The 24758-nt window shown below is 41.2% G+C and overlaps 1 protein-coding gene across 3 annotated transcripts in view; it reads left to right on the top strand.

The window, feature by feature from the left end:
- Window positions 1–24758, top strand: part of CXXC5 (CXXC finger protein 5) — a 108384-nt gene that overhangs the window by 65743 nt on the left and 17883 nt on the right. For all 3 annotated transcript variants that reach the window (XR_014026050.1, XM_081324778.1, XM_081324777.1), the window contains exons 2-3: window positions 5480–5601; window positions 18201–19177. Coding sequence is in view for 2 of the 3 variants with exons in the window: in XM_081324778.1 (XP_081180904.1) it covers window positions 18398–19177 (780 nt within the window). In the remaining variant the exon portion in view is untranslated. The remainder of the gene's footprint in view (window positions 1–5479; window positions 5602–18200; window positions 19178–24758) is intronic.

The raw sequence follows: 24758 nt of genomic DNA, 5'->3' as shown, positions 1-24758 counted from the left end.
AAATCCTTCAATTTTAATAGGTTAAGTACCAAATGGAGTTGAATACAATTGCTGCCATATTAGTATAAAATCTTGGCTGGTTTCATATAGTGAAAATTCTTGTTAGCAAAGATATGCTTTGTAAGCCATAATAACAGTAATCTATGGTCATACACCTGCATAGATAACAATAATCCCCTGAAGTTTGGCTTCCCAAGCTGTCATAGTTTAAAATGTTTTTAATTAACATAATTATTGAAAGTGGTATATCTATTTTTTACAGCCCTAACCTAAATGAAATAGTTTTATTCAAAGAATTAGTTAGCCAATTGATTTATTATTTTAGATAGATACAATACCACAAAGAATTGCAGCCCTAAGGTCTATCTTATAAAATCCATGTTTATTTGTGAATTAACACTTGATCAACACCAATTAAATGTTGCATCCAGATCCAAACTAATGTAGCTTGGGTGTAACTCTTACTTCAAAACTCAAGAAGTTTTTTTTTCTATTTTATGTGATGTGTGTATACAACAATTAATACAGAAACTCAGCTGCTTTTCTCCTTAAATAAAAATGGGCCTTTTCTGTAGTAATTCACTACTCCCAAATATTTCTTTTTTAAATAATGCACGTTGATTTCAAGGTGCTGAAGTAGTATAAATAGCAAATTATGTCAGAATCTATTAAATCAAAGGAAATGGCTTGCCACTTATTTTTTCCTTTCCCCACCTCCTTTGGCTGAGCTATTCAAGCAGTGATAATTTGAACTGGAGAAGAAGAACTGTCTAGTAACCTGATTATATTCAGCTGGAACTTTACTGAGCTGCCTACGTGGGTGTGCCTGGCTGAGGAATTCTGGGAGTTGAAGTCCACAAGTCATAAAAGGGCCAGGTTTGAAGACCCCTGCTCTAAGTCGTCCCTGTGGCCTGGTGTAGCTCTTTGCTTTTTTCTGAAGCAGCAGCTGCCGCTGCCCCTATGAAATTGACACTCAGGATGGTCAATAATTAACTCTTGGTTTCAAAGGTATTTTACCTTAGATTGGAATGAAAGAATGGAGCCTGGAGAGAGAAGGAAGGATAGATACCAGGCTGAAATCAGACAGATTTAGAGTATGGCCTGGCAGTTAACAACCATGACTTAATCAGGATGGAACCTAGCATCGGGTGTAATGAGTTATTTTGTGTTAACCATCCTAACATCTTTTTTCAGTCTAGCTCTGAATTTACTGTCTTTCACATCCCATTTGTGATTATGTATGCAAATCTGGTGAAAGCAACAAGATAATGTCTTTGAGCCTATTTAGGTGGCCTCTTGCATGATGAAACTGACTATATTGAGTTGGAACCATTAGCACATCTGTTTTTAAAATTTATTATTTATATCTCACTTTTGAGCATCAATACTATGAAATGCCTTGCAAGTAATATATAATGGAACTATAAATACCTGGAATCTCTTAGATTTATAAATTTGGTAAAAAAAAAGTTTAAGCGAAAGGAAAGAGCATACATGCATATTCTGCTCTTAGATATTTAAAAACGCTGAAGATAGCTAGGAATAATAGATTAATTGCTTTTAGATTTTGTTCAGTGTCATTTTCTGAACTCATGCTAACTCTCCCTCCTGCTTCTGAGACTTGGAGACTGAAGGTTTGTTTGGGTTGAGACATCTCCCATTTTCAAACGTTAACTTTGATGTAGAGCAGGGGTGTCAAACTGCTGGCCCAACGGCCAGATGCGTCACGCCAAAACCGCACCCTCATTGCCAACAATGGGAAAAAAGTTGCGATACGTCACGACACGTCACGTGACGTCACGAGTTTGACACCCATGTGGTAGAGGCTCATTGCTCAACTACAGTGCATAAATGCTATTTCAAGTAATCAAAGGCCTTTGTGACGAATAAAGCAGTGTATGAGGACTAAGTCTTAAATTATTGTTCTAAAATAAAGCATTTAGAGGTTTTCAACTTTTCCATTTTTTTTCCTTATCTCTGTTCCAGTACAGTACAAACCTTTTTTACAAATGAAGGCGAATATATACGTGTCCCAGGATATTGTTGTAGGATCCAATCTGGGTTGGTCACTGGGAGCCGGAGGTTTTGTCCTCGGAGCTTTCGGACTGGCGCTGGAGCAAAACAAAATCCTCTGGTCCCGGTGATCGACCCAGATTGGATCCTGCAAACTTTTTTACCCTGGGTGAAAGCTGGGTGATTTTGGTCATTCCCTCTCTCTCAGCCCAACTCACCTCACAGGTTGTTGTTGTGGGGAAAATAGGAGGAGGAAGATACATTGGATATGTTCGTGCTTTGATGTGTAAAAGTAATAAAGGTGGGATAGAATAAATCACTTATTTTGTTTGTGTTCAAGCTGATTGGATTTATTAGCAATACATAGAAAAAGCAGGAGCTCTACATTCAACTGCCGTATTTTTCTTAGCCATAGTATGGAAGTGGTATGCCATTACCACCTTCTCTAGGATGTATTTCCAATTTTTCAGTCTATTTTGCAGGTGTGATATTTCCCAGTCTCCTATCCCAGTACTAACCAGGCTTAGTCTTGGCTAACTTTTAGGCCCAGCCAAGCTTTTCAAATTGCTGCCACCTGCTGGTGGACTCTAAAGAGATATATTTTTATTGTATGCACATTTAATTGCTCTTTGAAGTTTATGGCTTAGATGACTAGAGCTGGAACATTTACTATTTTTCATTAAATCAGAAGGAATTTATTTATTTATTTATAGTTACATTTATTTACCGCCCTATTCCCTGAGGACTACCTTTTCTAAATAACCAATTTTACTAAAGTGCATAAGGTTTTATGAGCTACAGCTCATAAACTACATATACTGTAGATAAACATTCACCTGTTTTCTAGAAAAACTACAGGCAGCATACTGGATAAATGGATGCTTCTTGAAGCCCACCAAAAAATTAAACAAAATCAAAAATATCTTAGACTTATCAGGATTGATTCCAACCTTTATTCTAATTAGCATTCTGAGGAGATAGTGGAGTTCAATGTGTGTAAGTAGCACGTGTCCCTTCACTGTCTTATTAAAGTTAAGATATATAAAAAGCTTTCATTGATGAACAAACAAAATCAGGTTTACTTTTAAAAAATTCTTGTTGAGAAACTTTATGAACAAAGCCTGCAAGCAACTACGTTTTTTATAAAGATCTGCCCTTCAAACTTCAACTAATGTATTAATTAAACTTGCATATTACTTCTTGTTTGGATTTATTTATTTATTTATTTATTTATTTATTTATTTATTTATTTATTTATTTATTTATATATACCGCCCTTTCCCGAAGGACTCAGGGCGGTTTACAGGGTATTTAAAACAAGAAATACAAAAGTTAAAAACAATTAAAAAATTACATCAATCCCTGAAAAAAAAGTAAAAACCCCAATTAAAATTAACATTAAAATTAAAATTCTCAGCCTGGGCCAGAGAGCTCGAAGAGCCAGGTCTTCAGGTCCCGGCGGAATGAACGGAGGTCGGGGGCAGTCCTGAGCTCCACGGGCAGCTGGTTCCAGAGGGCAGGCATACCCACTGAGAAGGCCCTCCCCCTGGGTGTTATCCGCCGGCAATCTTTTACCGGCGGCACCCTGAGCAGACCCTCCCTGTGGGAGCGCACTGGACGAAGGGAACTTGATGCTGGCAGATATAGAGAAGCCTCATTCCAGTGTTTAAGCTGTTCTAGCTATCACTTCCATTCGTAGTGAAATTTACAAGGAAAATCTGTTTTAAAATGGTGTAATGCAGCAGTACTTTCTTTTAAGATAATCTCTTTCCTGAGTAATTTAGACATTCTCCTAAACGTCAATTACAGTAAAAGACACACTGCCTCTGTGTATGTCTAAAGAGTTACATGGAAAATTACATTTGGTAACTGAACACTGATTGTAATGGAGAAAACATCTGAGAACATGACCATGTCTGAATTACACAATAGTTTCTGAACTGACTTCTGAATTTAAATAAAAAAGTAGTTTTTTTTATTTTTTATTTTTTATTTTAATTCCATTTATATCCCGCCCTTCTCCGAAGACTCAGGGCGGCTTACAAGCTTAGCAGTTGACCTGGCTGAAGTTATTTCATTTATTTGTTCTTTATTCTCCTGTGATTCAGTAGTATGAATTGCAGTGCTACATTGCGTGTAAGTTGTGGGAATAAGTTGTAGGAATATCACAAGTTTCTCAGTATTCAATTCCACCCAAAGTATTTGACCAGTTTCTTGTTACCAGCGCGTTGATGCTAGATTATACTGAACTACATGCCACCTGTGGCTCAGGTTGTGTGCAAAATCTGCTTTGTAGCAGAAATCATAGGACGCTTACTTGGAGGAATCATCATTAGACAGATTTACTTCAGAGTATAAACGTGGTTGAAATCTATGGTGTCTTCAAGAATTTGAAGTATAGTTTGTTATATAAGTTGACCAGAGAAAAATGTGTTAAACATTTATAGAAAACATTTCTGTGATGTAACAAATTTTAAGTTTCCATATACTGAATTTCAGGCTTCAAAAATCCAAGAAATATAAAATATAGTGAAATATAAAAATATAAAATAATGTTTTGTAATCTGTGTCATATTAATTCTAAAGACTGAGTTCAGTCTTCATTTTATGGTGTGATGGGGTTACGTATCATATTTGGCTGTATCGGGTTTCTTATGTCTGATGTGTTTCTGATTTCTGTATGTAATTTCCACCTCCTCCTGATTGCTCAGATGTGTATCTGTGGAAAAAAAAAATTAAATTATAGCCATTTTCCAGTGGGTAAAATGCTTTTCGATGGGATGAACAGTTAACTTGTTAACTTATTTTGTTTATTGAATTACTGTCATTGCTCCCTATTCGTTTCCTCCTCTTCCTCCTCATACGACACTATTGACCAAAGAACAAATTACTTTTTTAGTTTTGTACCTTACCTAAATTTCTGCTGGAATATTATACACAATTTATAATCCTATTATAACTGACTAAGGAAAAATTAAATTAAAATTAAACAGAGTGAGCGCCTGTTACTCGTCCCAGCTTCTGCCAACCTAGCAGTTTGAAAGCACGTAAAATCCAAGTAGAAAAATAGGGACCACTACGGTGGGAAGGTAACAGCGCTCCGTGCGCCTTTGGCGTCTAGTCATGCCGGCCACATGACCACAGAGACGTCCTCGGACAAGCGCTGGCTCTTCGGCTTTGAAACGGAGATGAGCACCGGCCCCTAGAGTCGGAAACGACTAGCACGCATGTGTGGGGGAACCTTTACCTTTACCTTTAAGGAAAAATTATCAGATATTATCACCATTATATTTAACAAACTATTATTAAAAGATAGCCATAAATGTTGGACCCAAAATTAACAATTTTAAAGAGGGAGAGCCTGTACCTGATAGACATTGGGAACTGAACTAATTGTGTACTGTAGATAAGAAGCATAAAATGATTGATGCATAATAATAATTTTCTTCTGTGTTTCATTATCCAGGGAAGAATCTCAAGATTTGTTGATGGATTTCATATGGAATATCATTTAATGTGCTGAGATAAATAGAAGAAGAGGCCACACACCTTTCTGCTGCTTTTTATATTTCAGGTTCCAATACTAAGGTAGATCATTGCTCCAATTAGTTATACAATTTAATCACTTTAAAATAAATCAGAACTGATGTTGTGTTTGGTTGCCTCTATTGAACTAATTGCAATGTTTTTAAAGCTAGTTTTTCTAAAATAAAACCATTTGATTTAGATGTATTCTGTACATCTAGGAGAAGAGTTGGAGGTTGAAGAATACTGAAACCATCAACAGCCTGAAAAAAATCATTTCCTTTCCTTATTTCATCTTGAGGGAAACCAACAACACATTGTATAAATAAATAGCAGAAAGAAATTTGGTCCCCTGGTATATGATAGCAGCTATACTGCTGAACCCCAAAGGATAGAAACTTACCTGTGATTGTGTAAGGCAATTAGCCTAGATGTATGGTTGCAGTATTCTGGAACTTTTCAAGTTTTGTAGTCTTGAATTCTGTTGTTTTTTCCTAAAATTTATAGTAATTAGTTTCTGTCCTCAGTCTGGTTGTTGTTTAAAAAAAAATACGATGACCCTAGTTGTTACTAGATTGATTATAAGGCAGAAATCTAGATGTAGAGTTGGTTTCATGAAATCCAAGATTTTTTAGATCTGTTCTATTTTCATAATTCTGAGCATCTCATTTCCCAGTAGCATTTGTGAAGGAGCAGTAAAATACATAGCACAGCATTGATGAGTAGATGAAAAAAGTACAGACCTCCTTCTGCTTAGGAGTTGTGTTCCTGATGCTGTTTATAAATTCATTTTAATTGCAAGTCCAACAAGCATAAAAACATGTGCAGTACAGTTGTTACCTCACAGTATGTAATGGATCTGTTAATAGCATACTGGTGGAAGTTGGGAGAAGGTAGGAAAGGAAGTTGGGAGAAGTTGGGAAAGGTTTGTTTCTTGCATGCCACTTACATAAACACCATGCTGCAAACCTTTTCCTGCCTTCTTCCAAATTTCAGGATCTTCTAGTTTTGCTTACAGGATGGTTGTTCATATCAGCAAAAGCTTGCAACTCGAAAGTTCATAAGTCAATCCCCCTCCCCCCCCCAGATTTTTTTATATCATCGTTCTAGCTGGTCAAGGTGAATGCAGGCATATGGGTTTACAAAGAAGTGTTTCTTGTAACTTTCCAAGTGTACATTCTGAAGATTATTTCATGTTAATGAACTACATTAGCTTCCTTTAATCATCTTACCATTCTGAGATGAGTCTAGGCTAGGGGTCAGCAACCTTAAACACTCAAAGAGCCACTTGGACCTGTTTTCCAGAGTTAAAAAAAAAACTGGGAGCTGCACACGCGAGGGGGAGAGCTTGATTGAAGAGTTTAATTAAAAAGAAATAGAGGCTGCTGTGCATGAGTTCTCTCTCCCTCCCTCCCTCCCTCCCTCTCTCTCTCCCCCTTCTCTCTCTCCCTCTCTCCGATCTTCTGCTGCAAGCTGGCTTCACGCTGTTTTCGGACAAGCTGACACATTCTTATTGGGCTGGCTCTCCTGCCCTTGAGAGCTGCTGCTTCCTGTGGAGACGCAGCAAAGGCAGGAACCCCGCCCACTAATCTTGTCAGCTTCTCTGAGAACAGCGTGAGTTACACACACACACACACAGAGAGAGAGAGAGAGAGAGAGAGAGAGAGAGAGAGAGAGAGAGAGAGAGAGAGAGAGAAGGGAAGCGCAAGTGTCTGTCTCTGTAAACTGGGAGCTGCTGCAGGAGAAGGCTGAAAGCCACATGCGGTTCCAGAGCTGTGGGTTGCCGACCTGTGGACTAGGCAAATGGGATGGGGGCTTTACAAAGATGGGGTCATATGGCCTAGATATTTATGTTGGACCAGGCTCACTGATCTTGATGGGCCTTATTTTTCAATTTCCATTTCTAGGCTAGATGTTAGATTTGTTCTGTCTAATGTATGCCAGCTTTGTGATTGAATTCTGTTGAATTGAAGTGCCTTATCTGGTGGTACCACCTATCAAATCTTGGTTTATCTGAAAACCTAAATAGTAAAGGCCTTAGATGACACTTTGTTGAAGGAGTTCCAGGGCTGTTGGCTAGACTGAGAAGTTGAAAATTACCTGGAAGAAAATAATAAAAAATTATTTTTGTTTTAAAAAAAACTATATAAATGCAGTCACCAAGAATTCATCAGGAATTATTCTTAGAGTCAGAATTGCAGAGGCTGTTTAAGGTACTATTTTATTAAGGAAAAAATTTCCAAAAAACAGAAAAAATGATCCTAGTTACCATTTTCTCTGTAGCTTTGTGATACATTTTTTAGCCGGTTATTTTAAAAGGTTAGGGAGGGGGAGGGATAGTAGGGTGGGGAGGGAATTATTAACCGGCGCTCAGTCTGGGTCTGTTAGGGGTCCCGACGAGACGGGGTTGGGGGAGGTGGTTGCTGGTTCTGTGAATGTTGGGGTGGGGCTTCAAATCCCCACGACGATAGGGAATGGCAGCAGGTGGTTGCACGGAGGGCCGCATCAACATCTGGGATCACGCCCCCGCTGTCTGCGTGTGGTGGCGCGCTCCGACCCTCCGGTTAGCACCCTTTTGCCCGGGGATGAGGGTGATCAGGCCCCTGAGCTTAGGCTGGCTTATTTTAACACCAGATCCGTCGTTAACAAGGCTCCCCTCATTCAGGATTTGATCGAGGAGGAATGTGCAGATCTGGCGTGCATCACGGAGACTTGGCTGTGCTCGGAGGGAGGGGTTCTTCTGACCGAGTTATGCCCTCCAGGTTTCCGTGTGCTACACCAGCCACGGGCTCAGGGTAGGGGTGGTGGGGTGGCGGTGGTTGTCCGGGAGACTTTATGCCCGCGGGAGACCACCATTGTCCAGATGGCCGGGAGTGAGTCCCTCCTCCTGAGATGTGGCCCTCGGGCTCAGTTGGGCTTGTTGCTCACATACCTGGCGCCCAGCTGTGTGGCAACAGCCCTGCCCGAGCTGCTCGACACCCTCTCAGGGTTGGCGGTGGAGTTCCCCAGGCTTATAGTTCTGGGGGACTTCAAGTTGCCTTCACTGGGAGGGTCGTCTGAGTTAGCTCGGGAGTTCATGGCTTCCATGACGGCCATGGGCCTGTCCCAAGTAATTCAGGGCCCGACTCATGTGGGGGGTCACACCCTCGACCTGGTGTTCCTGTCTGGACAGTGGTTGGATGATCTGGGAGGGGGTTCTCCAACCATTGTTCCCCTGTCATGGTCAGATCATCACCTCCTGCGGCTGGTCTTCCGTTATGCCACCCCCCATTGCTGGGCGGCGGAACTGACCAGGTGGTTCCGCCCCAGGCGCCTAATGGACCCGGAACAGTTCCAGATGGCGCTTGGTTCTATACCCATCGCCCTCACCCACAGCCCAGTCGATGCCTTGGTGGATGCCTGGGAAAGGGCGGCCACCAGGGCACTTGACTGTGTTGTACCCTCGCGACCTCTGACCCGGCGCAGATCCTGCTGGGCTCCATGGTTTTCTGCGGAGCTCCGGGAGATGAAGCGTCGGAGATGGGGTCTAGAGAGCGGTTGGAGGTCCAGCCGATCCGAATCTGACCGATTGCAGTTAAGAACCTTTATAAGGTCTTATCTTGCAGTGATGAGGACGGCGAAGTCTAATTACTTCGCTGCCCTCATCGCGTCCGCAGATAATCGCCCAGCTGCCCTGTTTAGGGTGACTCACTCCCTCCTTAACCAGGAGGTGAGGGAGGATCCCTTTACAGGGACGGGCCGAGGAGTTTAGTCATCATCTGACGGACAAAATCGCTCAGATCCGGGCCGGCCTGGACTCTGACTGGGCGGAGTCTGACGTGGAGGAATCGGACGGTCTTGAGCATGTTATCTGGACTGAGTTCGATCCTGTTTCCCCTGATGATGTGGACAGGATCATGAGGAGGCTGAGCTCCACCACCTGTTTGTTGGATCCGTGCCCCTCCTGGCTGGTTTATGCGGCCCGGGAGGAGACACGAGGCTGGTTCCAGGCAGTAATAACTGCTTCTTTGAAGGAGGGTGTCTTCCCCGCCGCCTTGAAGGAGGCGGTGGTGAGACCCCTCCTCAAGAAGCCTGCCCTGGACCCAGCTGTTTTAAATAATTATCGTCCAGTCTCCAACCTTCGCTTTTTGGCGAAGGTTTGTTGAGAGTGTGGTGGCGCATCAGCTTCCTCTGTTCCTGGAGGAAACTGATTATCTGGACCCGTACCAATCGGGTTTCAGGCCCGGGCACAGCACGGAGACGGCATTGGTCGCGCTGGAGAATGATGTATGGTGGGCTCGGGACAGGGGTTGTTCCTCTGTCCTAGTCCTATTAGATCTCTCAGCGGCTTTTGATACCATCGACCATGGTATCCTACTGCGGTGTCTCAGGGGTTTGGGAGTGGGAGGCACCGTTTTACGGTGGTTTTCCTATCTCCTGGGCCGCTCACAATTGGTGTTAACGGGAGGGCAGAGATCCACCCCGAGGCCTCTTGTTTGTGGAGTTCCTCAGGGGTCGGTTCTCTCACCCCTCCTGTTCAACATCTACATGAAGCCGCTGGGTGAGATCATTCGTGGTTTCGGGGTGGGGTATCATCAGTATGCTGATGATACCCAACTTTTTCTTTCCACCCCAAACCAACCCAGCGATGCCCTCACCGTGATGTCCCGTTGCCTGGAGGCGGTCCAGGTCTGGATGGGGAGAAACAGGCTTCGTCTCAATCCTGCCAAGACTGAGTGGCTGTGCATATCGGCATCTTGGGTTAACCAGACCATTCCACCTTTAACAATGGGGGGTGAGGTGTTACCCCCCCCCCCCCGTTGATAGGACTCACAACTTGGGCATCCTCCTTGACTCCCGGCTCAATTTTGAAGACCACATAGCCGTGACCAGGGGGGCTTTTGCCCAGGTTCGCCTGGTGCGCCAGTTGCGACCCTACCTGGACCGAGATGCCCTACGCACAGTCACTCATGCGCTCGTGACCTCCCGTTTAGACTACTGCAATGCTCTCTACATGGGGCTGCCCTTGAGGACCACTCGGAGGCTTCAGCTGGTGCAGAATGCGGCCGCGCGAGTTGTGATGGGGGTTTCTCGATACTCCCATGTAACACCTCTACTCCGCGAGCTGCATTGGCTTCCGGTTGCCCTCCGGGTGAGATTCAAGGTGCTGGTGATGACCTATAAAGCCCTAAATGGCTTGGGTCTGGGATATCTGAGGGAACACCTGCTGCCGGCATCAAGCTCCCTTCGTCCAGTGCGCTCCCACAGGGAGGGTCTTCTCAGGGTGCCGCCGGTAAAAGATTGCCGGCGGGTAACACCCAGGGGGAGGGCCTTCTCAGTGGGTGCGCCTGCCCTCTGGAACCAGCTGCCCGTGGAGCTTAGGACTGCCCCCGACCTCCGTTCATTCCGCCGGGACCTGAAGACCTGGCTCTTCGAGCTCTCTGGCCCAGGCTGAGAATTTAAATTTAAATTTTAATTGGGTTTTTTTTTACTTTTTCAGGGACTGTTGTAATTATTTTTAATTGTTTTTAACTTTTGTATTTCTTGTTTTAAATACCCTGTAAACCGCCCTGAGTCCTGCGGGAAAGGGCGGTATATAAATCCAATTAAATAAAAATAAATAAATAAATAATCAGGAACTCCCAGAAGAAAAATCTGTTACTGAATATTTTTTTCTTTTGAATAAGTGAATCATTTTTAAAAAACAAGGTTTTACTCAAAATGCTGAATGAAAAAAATTATGTAAGAGTCTGAGCACTCTAGTACAATATTGAAGTTCAGGGTTATAATCACATAATGTTTAATAATTTTAGTAATTCTTAACTGCATGTATTTGTACTACTAAAGTTGTGTTTTCTAGTCAAAATCTCTTCACAGATAGCAAAAATTAAAACACATATGCCAAGGTAGCATACTTTCAAGTCTTTCTAAAGTATTGCATAAATTCATGATTTATGTTTTCAACTCTTTGGAAGACTTTCTAAGTATTGCATAAATGTATGATTTTCTGTATGAATTAAAGACTCTGTAGGTAGAGACTGCAGTTATCACAGAGAATGAACCTTAATTTTGACTAAAGCCATCCATCTTGAGAAGATACAAAACATGCTAAACATAAATAAAATTGCTAAGGAAAATTCTTAATGGATTTTGGGTCTCATTTTGAGAGCTTTTTTGGGAGGAAAGGTATGCTAAGTAGTTCAGTGTTATATGCTGTGAATGAATTAATGAACATCTTTAATACAGTCAAAAATTAATACTCAGTAATGTGGAATAAATTACATATCTGTGGAAAGGTGCAAATCATAATATTATCTGGACACACCAGCCAATTGACTGCACTTTTTATATATAATGAAAAAGAATTTAGCTACACTTAGTGTGATGGGTTTAGGTATACCTGTGAATAAAAACTGTAAAACAAATTGGTCAGAATGACCAAAGCTGTATGTTGTTATAAATGAGGCATCTGTGTATTTTCCCCCCCATCATTCCATTGTCTTATTTTGAAAAAGGAAATAATCATTTCACACAAAGGCCAGCTTCAACAAATGTGTCATCATTACATCTGATGCAACACTGACCCAAATCCTAATTTTTTTTGAAAAGTAAAATATACACAACATATAGAAGAAAGGCATCTGCTCAGGGTCCCGCCGGTAAGAGATTGCCGGCGGGTGACACCCAGGGATAGGGCCTTCTCGGTGGGAGCGCCTGCCCTCTGGAACCAGCTACCGGTGGAGCTGAGAACTGCCCCCGACCTCCGATCATTCCGCCGGGGCCTGAAGACCTGGCTCTTCGAGCTCTCGGGCCCAGGCTGAGGAGAAATTTTTAATTTGGGGTTCTTTTTAATCGAGTACAGGGTCAATTTAATATTTTTTTAATTTGGTTCTTAATTTTTGTATTTTGGATTTTTAATTTCCTGTAAACCGCCCTGAGTCCTCAGGGAATAGGGCGGTATATAAATATAAATATAAATAAATAAATAAATAAATAAATAAATAAATAAATAAATAAATAAATAAATAAATAAATAAATATCAATTGTATATTGTTCACCATTTCATTGTTCAAACAAACCAAATGTTAGATATTTGGAGAGTGATTTCTGTATGAGGGACTTAGGAGCTTCCTGCTGAAGTAGCATAAAATTTCCGCAGTGCCCTTGCCCCATTCCAGTATAGCAGGTGGTTTTTAATGCTTGCAGATTCAAATTATAGCACAAGATTTAGAATTCTGAGCTGCAGGACTTTTTTTAGTGTTGACATAATTTGGTTAGAGGAGTACAGTGAATACTTTTTGTTTGGACTCCATCCCATTTAATAGACCAATGTACATTGCATTAAGATTTGTCCATTAAATCAAGATTTGACTGCCCAGATGCTTCCATTTATGATAATTAGGTAATTATGCAAATTATATAAATTGGCCCAAACACTATATACTTGCATTTAACATTCTTCCTCCTCAAATGGCTGAAACCTCAGGATTTTACTATACTGAAATCTCGTCCACAAGTAAATAATGTTTGACCTTCTGTGGGTTAGTCTGTACCTCAGCCTAAATAAAGCCGAAGCCTAAGTGTTTAAGCAACCAAATGGACAATCAAAACCTCAGAAGCTGTTCTAAACAGTTTTCTTGGGCAGGGGCCTATTTCTGCTCAGTCAGTCCTTTATTTCTGTGACACAGTCTATGGAGTGGGTAGTTCCACTATTGTAGCTTTTCCTCCCCCAGTAGTGAATTTGCTGGACTTTTCAATACTTTGAAACATTGTGGAATCATCCATACCTATCAGTAAGGATGGCCAAAAAAGTTTTTGTTACATTCAGCTGCTTTGAATGTGCATACTTTGAATGATCAGATAAACATGGTCAGATACCTCTAAAGTTAATGATAAATTTTTCTATGCTAAAGCTTACCATTTACCTAAATGGCAAATTCTATTAATACTATTTGTGGTGAGGCACACTTAAGCAACTATATTATTATGGATATGGTTGCTTTTCAGATGTGTCTCTGCCCATGAACATTTGGTGCAAGAACAAGGTTTGTAGCCACATTGAGGATCTACGTCACTTCAAATAAAATTGTCACTATAGCTGTTTATTATATACTGCTCAAAAAAATAAAGGGAACACTTAAACAACACAATGTACTGTATTTAATAGTAGGATGTCTTATCTTGTGTTCCCTTTATTTTTTTGAGCAGTATATTATAAAGTTGTCCCTATTTCTACTATGACTTTTGATGAGATTTAGCAGTGTCTCGAATACAGCAGGAGTTATTCACTAAGTAGATTTACAAAAAGAATCTACTTGTTGTAGAGCTTGTCTGCTGATGGAGGTCATGGTAGAGTAGTTTTGGAGCTGGGTGGCCTTAACAAATCCAATAAATAAAAGGCAAACACATCCATATTGCTACTCTACATATGCCACTGTGTAGAGTATTGATGGAGAAAGCTACCAGCATGGCTGCATATCTAATGGAGTAGACAACAGTAGAAGGTTTGGCTTCATAGCAATGGGCTGTGCAAGCTTTGATTTGCTTGTATTGTCAGTGCTCTTCCCTACTGGATTGTTGGTACTGTTTTGTTTTCTTATTAGAGAGCCCTTTGTAACTTCTCTGCAATTAAGGCCTACATCTTCTTTATTCACAGTGTGTGCCTAAAATATGCCCACATGCGACATCTGGTTAGGTCCTTGATCTTCATCCATAACCATAAAGTTGGTGCTTTCTTTGGGAATCTCATTTATTTTATCATAGACCATATAATCAGAGATAGATATACCGTACTTGTTATTGTCTCATATGTTAAATAATTATGGTTCTTTGCGTAGACATTCTTACATCACAGAACTTTCTCTTGTACTGCATCCAGAGTGGCTTTTTTAAAAAAAAATAATTAGCAATCCTTATATTAGAATGGAGGATTTAAGTACCCGTTCAGAAGTAGACATGTATAATTAAAGTACGGTTTTTCAATAAATTCAACTTGAGAACAATCCACAGTGTTGGGTCAAGTAGTTGACCACTTGAAGAAGTGATTCCTATTCTCATCCTCCTAGCCTTACTGCATAGTAATCTGCAAAATACGCAAAGGTATATGCATGCCTTCTAAGGAAATGTAATTGTTGGGAGGTGATGAGTACTTAATCTTAACATAAGTCCTTGGGAAAACTATACTTTCTTTAAGAATCCATACTAATTTTTTGTTGTTTACTATGATCACAAAGGGTTTGTGCCTGTTTGGAAACTTCTGGAACTTACAAGATTCTTTCATGGGAGCGTTCTACCAGTCTGCTTAGCAGACATAGCTTTTCCCCCAAATACTTCAATGCTGAAATGATTTAACAGGTCCAAAGAAACAGTTAAGTCACCAGAGACCAAATGAGATAGGAAAGCTATTCCCAACTACTAATGTTAGAAATCCTTCAAAATGTAGCAATATATAGTATGTTAAATGTACTAGAAGGCCCTGATAGATACATTCTTGAGACTATATAATATAAAGAAGAACCTTGATATCTCTGTTAATCACATTTGTACAATTTGGACTATGGGATGGAAACTGAAATTACTTTGGGCCATACGTTGTGAGATTTATGAGTGCTGGTTCCTGGATGCTCCATACTTTCCTCTCACAAATTAAGTGCCAGTGAAGATTAAATGAAATCTCTGTGGAAAGGCAGCTAGTGGTGCTGTTATCCTGGTTTTTCAGTTTTCATGTCTGACAAGCTGGACTAGCCAAGCCATAATTTTACGTTTGCCATTTATTATATCTGTCTTCCAAGATTTTTGCATATGCTAGAAAATTGGTAGCAGGAACATTGTTTGTATCACACTACAATATGACTCGGCAGAAGGAGAAAGTGTTTTGTATTGCTTCTCTAAAGTTCAACAACATATCACAAGAAACACATCTGTTGGCTGGGGGGAATACAGAGCAAGTCGGTCATCTCATTCTTAAATTTGGAGCTTGCTTGCCGAAACATTTCCTTTCAAGGATATCAGGAAAAAAATTCCCCTCTTGCCATGCACACTTTCTGCAGATGAGGAGAAAAAAGAAGGGGATAAGCACACTTTCATTTTTTAAAAATTGAAAGAAAGATTCTTTACGAACAAACAATTCTGATTGTATATATTTTGTTGTATTTTGCCATGTTTTTCTGGATCAAAATTTTCCATTTAAGCCTGCTTGGCAGTTTCAAAAGTTATATGTTTTATTTTTTTAGTCTTTATTTCTCAATATAGTTTCCACTGTTCCAGTAAAAATATTTTTCCACATACCAAATCTTTTAGTTTGCTTGTTCAATAGACTAGATTTATTTATTTTTATCCATTGTTTTTCAAATAATGTATCTCAAGTACCAGTGCGTACAGTGCTGTGGATATGGCGATGATGCACTAGTTTGAGTAAGAACATTTATTGGAAAAGTCACATCTCTATGTTTCACTTTTGGATTTGTGACTATTCCTTTTCATAATGTGACAGTGTCACAGTTACAGAAAGTGAAAAGTTCTCTGTGTTACTGTGCTTGACAGTGAGAATCTGCCATTGTGCCTTGGCTATGAGCTCTCCTGTTGCAGAACATTCCTGTTTTGCTTTCAATCCCATTCAAAAATATGGCAACCTTTTTAATGTTTACAACTGCTTTAGGGCCTTCTGGGAAGAAATGAAAGAAAGCAGGACTGGATTTTACCTTAGAAATTGCATTATCTCAGTTACCACTTCATCTGGTATACCAATTTCTCAAGCAGCTAGAAAGATAAATTAACTTTCAAGAGATTTTTTTGCATGGTTTCTATTTGTGGCTTCATAGGTGGCTCAGTGGGTTAGGACGCTGAGCTTGTCGATCAGATGGTTGGTAGTTTGGCGGATCGAATCCCGAGTGCCGCATAACAGAGTGAGCACGCCTGTTACTCGTCCCAGCTTCTGCCAACCTAGCAGTTTGAAAGCACGTAAAAATGCAAGTAGAAAAATAGGGACCACTACAGTGGGAAGGTAACAGCGTTCCGTGCGCCTTTGGCGTCTAGTCATGCCGGCCACATGACCATGGAGACGTCCTCGGACAAGCGCTGGCTCTTCGGCTTTGAAACGGAGATGAGCACTGGCCCCTAGAGTTGGAAATGACTAGCAGGCATGTGCAGGGGAATCTTTACCTTTACCTAGTTACTCGTCCCAGCTTCTGCCAACCTAGCAGTTCGAAAGCATGTAAAAATGCAAGTAGAAAAATAGGGACCACTCTGGTGGGAAGGTAACAGCGTTCCGTGCGCCTTTGGCGTCTAGTCATGCCGGCCACATGACCACGGAGACGTCCTCAGACAAGCGCTGGCTCTTCGGCTTTGAAACGGAGATGAGCACCGGCCCCTAGAGTCGGAAACGACTAGCACGCATGTGCGGGGGAACCTTTACCTTTACCTTTTTAGTGTGGATTATTTGCATATGGTAGAAATAAAGCTGACTATCTCAGAATTAAGATCTAAGATGTATTGAAGTCTTCCCTGGGTTAGCTGGCCTTTTTACTTTAACCTCTGCCGAATTCTTTTCCCATTATAGCCTCTAAAAAAAAATCTCTGTTATCTTGCATCCTCCTTGCAAAACTCATTGCTGCCTGAATGAATGTCTTAACTGCAAGTCTGATTTCTTGTTCAAAGACATAAACTGGACTTTATGAAAATCTAAAACGTTGCATATTTTCTCCTCCATAGATCCCATGTTGCAGCCTGAAAGCCTGCCACCTAGGTGGGGTTTCCCAGTACATTGCTTTTATTTGAGAGTGAAAACTCAAGTTATTTGTGACACTTATATTTAGAAGTAGAGAATATGTTATTAGGAACTTTTGCATACATTGAGCTTTCAGGCTGGCATATTCTTTCAGTACCTTAAGATTACATTCTTGCCTACTACACATTTTCATTCCAATTTTGTTTTTCTTGAATAAATACCAAATATCTCATCTCTCTCACCATAGAACAATAGGTCCAATGCAGTAAGAGTACTTTGTTCAACTAACTCGGTCTTGTCTACCCGTAGCAACTCTCAGGCAGGAGTTTTTCCCAGACTTATGCAGAAAGGCTGGAATTGGACTTGCACACAGATTCTTTTCTGCTCAGGTATAAAAATTATTTGTAATTTTAAAAATAAATGGGCAATGATAAATAGCAAATTAACAATTTCACTTTAATTCAGCACTTGTTTCCCAATTTAGAATTTATGTTTTTAAAAATAGAAGCTGTCTTCTTCCTAAATTAATATGAAATGGCCGATTCATAACTATCCTAGTCGGTCACATCAAGGACAACGCCTGTAGGAGAAATAATCTTTTGAATACCCTTGAATTAAAGGAAGGGAAGATACACAGCCAAGAGGTTTGCAAATAAAGAACTGAATTAGTTTCTTGTTTCTCATGTATTGTGCTGTTACAGTCTGCTACCTATATTTACAAGCAGTGTAAGTTCACAGGGTAAGTCATCCAGCGAAGGTCTGTAAGATCTAGATCAATGAAACAAATCACATGGAAATAACTGTTCTGAATGTAAATGTGATGCGTCCCAGACTTTTATTATAAGGGAAATTTTAAGTGAACACTAATACAGAAGCTATTTGTTTTAGCGGATACTAACTCTTTGCTAATTTCTCTCCTCTCTGTTCTCTGTTTTTTTGTTTTTTCTTTATTTTCAGAGCTACGTGTGATATATGAAACCTGCAGGAGATGTTGTAATGACTGTGAAATTGCACTGAGGACAGATCTTGCTCCTTCCATTTTTTTTGTGATTGCTGCTCTTAGTATTGTGGTGATTGATTATTTTCTACAGTAAGTGAGCTTGTTGCTTTGTCTGGTCCCTTTGTTTAAAAAAAAGAGAGAGAGAGAAAGAAAGATGTCTGATCCTGATGCCCATCAAGATGCTGGTATCAAGCCAGGTTTGTTGGAAAAAAGCAACAATTCTGGTGATTCTCAGCCCTCAGTCAATTTGGAAAGAAGGAACAAAAGTGGGATAATTAGTGAACCCTTGAACAAAAGTCTTAAGAAGTCTCGACCACTGTCCCATTACTCTGCTTTTGGTAGCAGCAGCTCATTAAGTGAACATTCAGAGAAATGTGTCCCTATGGCCAACAGCAGCGAGGCCATCGTGGAAAAAAGCAATTCTACCTCAAAGCACAAAACCATCGCTGACATGTTGAGCAAATCAGATCTTTCTTTGGAAGGACAGAACATCTTGCAACAGTTTGCTCAGTCCACAGAGTTGCTCAAAAGAGTAGTCCAGGAGCACATCCCCCTGCCTAATGACCATGGGACGGGCATCTCAGACATGGAAGCTGTCTCAGCTGCTGAAACAATGAATAACCCGTCTGATTTTCCTTACCTGGGGGCTTTTCCCATCAACCCTGGCCTTTTCATTATGACCCCTGCTGGTGTATTTTTGGCAGAAAGCGCACTCCATATGGCTGGCTTAGCAGAGTACCCAATGCAGAATGAATTGGCATCTGCCATCAATTCAGGGAAAAAGAAACGAAAACGATGCGGCATGTGCCCTCCTTGCAGAAGACGAATAAACTGTGAGCAGTGCAGCAGTTGTAGGAACCGTAAAACTGGACATCAGATTTGCAAATTCCGAAAATGTGAAGAACTTAAAAAGAAGCCTTCTGCTGCACTGGAGGTAATTGCCTTTGCTGACACAGCTTAATAATTCCTTCTCAGCTATCCTTTGTGGAATCAAATTAAGAGGACTGGATGTGGAAATGTAAGACGTTTGAATCCATTAGCAGTTTCTACCTTTCTATTTCATATAGCCCAGTCTTTTCACAGATATACATCCACACAGTTATTTATAATATTTAGAAGAGAGGGTGTTTTGCACTACTTTCATGAGATACAATGAGCTAGATTAGAACTTCATAGCAAGTTTAGCAGCTGATGTGGCAGTCATGGACTCCTCCATCTCAGACTGCACGCCTGGCTTCAGATTGTTGAGTATTTTTCCAAGGAAAGATAATAAGTGGAAGAAATTCCTCTATATTAAAGAAAGAGGATCTATTCTGTCTTCCCAGGATACAATTCTTGTTTAATACTATAGTGCAGAGGTCCCCAACCTTTTGGGCACCAGGGACTGGTTACGTGGAGAGAGGCTTTTCCGCGGACCGGAGAGAGTGTGGTTTTGTGTGCTGCCTGCATTCTGCAGATGGGGCTTTGCTTGTTTGGCATGCTGCAGACTGGTACCGGTCCACAGACTGGGGGTTGGGGACCCCTGCTATAGTGCTTTTGAGTGTTCACAATATTTTACATCTGTTACTTTGATTTAAATATTCCAGCAATGGTGTAAAGAAAGCTTATATTAGAAGGGCCAAGGATAGAAGAAGGTATAGGTATAGCTTGCTACTTTTACACTGGTAAAACACAGGTAGTCCTTGACTTATGACCAAAATTGAGCCCAAAATTTATGTGAGTTTTGTGAGTTAAGTAAGTTTTGCTCACTTTACGTTACCTTTCTTGCCACTGTTGTTAAATGAATCATTGCAGTTGCTAAGTTAAGAACATGGTTAAGTGAATCTGGCTTCACCATTGTTTTTGTTTTGTTTTGTTTTTTTGGTCAGAAGGTTGCAAAATGTGATCACGTGCCCCCAGGACATTGCAACCGTCATAAATATGAGTTGGTTACCACGCATCCAAATTTTGGTCACATGACCATTGGGATGCTGTAACGGTTGTAAGTGAGAAAAATGGTCATAAGTCACGTTTTTCAGTGCTGTTGTCACTAAACAAATTGTTGTAAGTCGAAGACTATATTTGCATTTAGAGTTTGTAGCTTAAGGGGTGCAACTGTATTCAAGCTTCTTTGAGCTAGAAGTGGATATGTGAGGATGTGGGGTTTTTCCTCCTCTTCCTGGAAGATATTAAGTGATGCAAAGATTTACCACCTTGTACTATTTATGAGGAAGTTGTTAATATGCATGCCACTTCTCAAGATGTGATCAGCCATTAATCCATATTAGTTTCAAACAAATGAAGCTTAATATTTTCCTTCCTTCCTTCCTTCCTTCCTTCCTTCCTTCCTTCCTTCCTTCCTTCCTTCCTTCCTTCCTTCCTTCCTTCCTTCCTTCCTTCCTTCCTTCCTTCCTTCCTTCCTTCCTTCCTTCCTTCCTTCCTTCCTTCCTTCCTTCCTTCCTTCCTTCCTTCCTTCCTTCCTTCCTTCCTTCCTTCCTTCCTTCCTGGCATAGTACTCTTTATTTAGCCCAGTGCTGCTTTTTGCTAGTAAACATCTCTTCAAAGTCCCAAAGGCCTTGGTTTGTCTAGCTCAGGGGTCAGCAACCCGAAACAGCAAAAGAGCCACTCGGAACCGGTTCCGTCATACACACAAAAAAGTGGGAGCCGCAAAATGTGCGTGCACATGTGGGCGCGCACGCGCATGCGCAGAACAAGCAAAAAAATACACCACCCCCTACGCCCGCACCGCATCCTGAGCTGCACGCACCTGTCGCTGCCCAGTGCCGCCAGCTTACGCGGGGGGGGGAGAGACGGACTCGCAGGTGACGGGCACTGGGTTGCGGCGGCGCCTTCAGCCCAGGCACCGCCGGAGCCACCCGAGCGCCCTCCCTCTCTCCCGAGACCTCCAAACCTCTGCGTTTGATGAATGCAGCAGCTCTTCAAATGTGGAGGCGGAGGTTTGGGGAGCTGCGCAGCTCTCCAAACCGCCGCCGCCCCGTTTGCAGAGCTGCTGCATTCCTCCGCATTTGAAAGAAACACAGACGAACGTAGCAGCTGTGCAAAGAGGACGGTAGCAGTTTGGAGAGTGCGTGCGCACCTCTCCAAACCGCCGCCGTCCCATTTGGAGACCTGCCACGTTCGTCCATGTTTGATGAGCGCGGCAGACCTCCGAACGGGACGGCGGCGGTTTGGAGAGGTGCACGCATACTCTCCAAACCGCCGCCGCCCGTTGGGAGACCTGCCGCGCTCATCAAACATGGACGAATGCGGCAGCTGTGCAAACGGGCCGCGGCAGCTTTCCCAACGAGCGACGCCACTGCCCGTTCGGGCGGAGGTGTGCGCGCACCTCTGCCCGTTCGAAGAGGTGTGCGCGCACCGGGCGACTGGGAGCCGCAGGAGACAGCTCAAAGAGCTGCATGCAGCTCCGGAGCCGCGGGTTGCCGACCCGTGGTCTAGCTATACAAGATTCTTATAACTGGAAACAGAAGAAGCTAAGATTAACACATATGTCTATATTCTAGAATACTCCATTATATTTCTCAAGACTCAAGACACTTCCTAAACTCTTTGGAAAATATCCTATTCCTAGAAAGTTAACTTGTTATAAAGATTACTTCATTCATTCATTCATTTTATTTCATCAAGCCTTTGGGATGGTTTGAATTTTCTTTCAAGATGTTTATCTGTCTGAATTTTGCCCAGTAGCTGACAATTTTGAAAGTCCATGCCCAAAACCTTTATTAAACTTTTCTTGTCAACAGAATTTGATTTAGTAAAGCTCATGATGTTTGCCTAAGCATAGAGCTCCAAATCTTTGTAATTTGAAAGAATGAGTGCTAAATACAGTAAACATGAGCTCTGAAATGAAAGAATAAAGATTAGGAAATAAGGATTAGGATTATAATTGAGATACAAGCACAGCAAAATAAAGACATAAATAATTCCAGCATGTGAAAATCCAGTAATGTTTAGATTTCACTTTGCTAATCTGCAAGCAAAGAAAAAGGTGTATACTCTAGTTCATTTCTCAAGCTGCATTGATGATTTAAAAGATAAATTTATTTGAGTTGGGGGAGCGACCTTAATTAAACAATTTATTCCCATTTTACTTGAAAATGTACATAAATCAATTCTGATAGGCCAGGGGTCAGCAACCTGAAACAGTGAAAGAGCCACTCGGAACCGGTTCCCTCAGAAAAGGAAAAACTGGGAGCCGCAAAAAATGGGTGCTCATCCGCGTACATGCGTGCATGCGCAGAACAGGGTTTGACTGAAGAGTGGAGCCATGGCAAGATATGCACCTACCCTACCCTGCATATTTGAATTGATTGGTTGAACTTTTTTAGTCCCACTTTTTTTTTGGACTACACATAGCAGAGGACTGGGAGCCGCAGGAGATGGCTGAAAGAGCCGCATGCGGCTCCGGAGCCACGGGTTGCAGACCTTTGTGATAGGCAATAACATTGTGGCTTCTTCTGCATAGTTGCAAAAAGACAATGGCAAAACACTTCCATGCTGTTATGAAGAAAACTGCATGGATATGATCAGCAATTCAGTAGGAGCTGAACTTGATTCAAATGAGTTGTTTCAAAAAAGCAAATTAGAATGTATGCACCAAAGCCATGATGGTGCATCTTCTGCAAGAAAAAAAAAATCAGATGCAGTTTGGAACTTGGATAATGCCAATTTTGAATAGAGACGAGAAAGCAAAAGACCTCAGGTGATTATTTCTCTAAATTTCGCCAGTTGAGGCTATTTCTCCATAGTGGAAGTGAGCATCAGTATTCTCATGTGACATGCAGTTTTGTTAAGTCTGTTGCGTATAAACGATGCAGGTTTGGTTTGGTTTGCATTGCTGATTCCTGAATTACAGAGTTGTCAAATTGCATCCAAAGTCCACCCATTAAAAGGCCAGTTTCAAATGAGGTACCTCCCCCCATCACTTTCCAGGTGAGGAAAATAGGAGCCAGCTCCTTTATCAACTTTCCCTGTTAAATCCAGAATGAATTAATTTAGGATTAAGTGTATGTAAGTAAAATTTGAGGTGGGGGTGGGATCAGATGTAAGTATTACCTAGATGTGTCTGCTGGAATATTTGGTGTTGCAAGAGAACATGATTGAAGGTCAGGATGCCGGGGATGGTTGTGGGCTACAAGAATTATCTTTCTTGTCTTCCTGTCCGCCACTGTGCCAATTTTGTGAATTTGTCTGGTGCCCTGCATGCAGGACAGATGATAACTCTCCCTATTTGGGCTACAATTTGGGACTTGTTGAGAACTCCCAGGTTGATGGATTTGTTAGATGTACACTGAGGCCATTTTATCTCCTAGAGTTATGTATCTGTATGCTGCCATCCCCAAAAGTAATGGCAGTCTAAATTTGATTTTACTTGAATGAATAGGAAGATCATCCAAAAGAGAAAACTGTTAACACTTAAAAATGTACAGTCTATCACTATTGGTTGAGGTTTACTTTCTCTGTGGCCTTCTCCTGTAAAAGTAGGGTTTCAAGAGTTGTCGTCCTGAAGGCAAATAGATCTTAATGGGTCTGGAAGGATCGTAGGGGAAGCTTGGGGAATTGTCATATTGGACTGTTTGATAGTCCTGTTGAAACCCTGGTCAAACACGGGAATGTTATTTGTTAAAGTAGATTGAGATTAATTCATTGAGGTACTTTTTTCCTTTTTTTAGAGCCAAACCAGGGTTCAGGATAATGAAGTTGGTGTCATATTTAAAAAGTCAGTGGAAGAAAACTCATCCTTAATTCAATTAAAAATTATCAGAAACTCATTATTAAGTAGCAAGAGCTATTCAACAAATACTATGAAAATGCAATAACATCTCATGGTATCTCCCAATTTTGCTTAACCATAGTGAGGGAGTAGATATCCTGAATGGGTCCCTAAGCATAGCAATAGTTTGGATAAAGAAAGGCCTGTGAGAACAAGCAGAGAGCTTGAGATCAGATTAGACAAGTGGAACCCATACTCCTGTCCAAAAGGGAATGGTTTCTTCTAGCCTGTTACACTACGTGGAGAGGTACAGAATTTAAACCCTGATTTTATTTAAAAGAGGGCTGTACAGGATGGATAGCAGTCCCTAGAATTCTTTTGCAGTGTCCTTCATTAACTTAGAATAAATCTACTTACTGGAATTTGATGTCCTTGGAAGTATGGTCCTTCAGCAGATTTTTTTGCCTGGCTGACTGAAAGCAATTTGATAGCCAGTATATTAAAATGTAGCCTAGATAAAATGGAGGTACTGTGAGATGGAGATGGGTTGTCTACCCAAGTGAATGATATTCAGTCTGGGATGCACTTTCCCTGAAATTTCAGTTACGCTATTTGGGACTATTCTCGTCATTGCCATTGGAGGTGGCTAAATAGTGTATTACCAGCTAATCAGTCCTAAATGCACAAATATCTTGTATATATTATACCTTAATCACTCAGATTACTCCTATTGTTCTAACTAGTTATGTTTGAATATTCAGGTAATCCAGAATTGTACTTCTACTGCACTAATTGGGATCAATCA

The sequence above is a fragment of the Vipera berus genome (assembly GCF_964194415.1).
Source record: "Vipera berus genome assembly, chromosome: 3".
In the NCBI taxonomy this organism is placed as follows: domain Eukaryota; kingdom Metazoa; phylum Chordata; class Lepidosauria; order Squamata; family Viperidae; genus Vipera; species Vipera berus.
The sequence above is the reverse complement of the archived record's forward strand: the minus strand, read 5'-3'. Positions and strand labels throughout refer to the sequence as shown.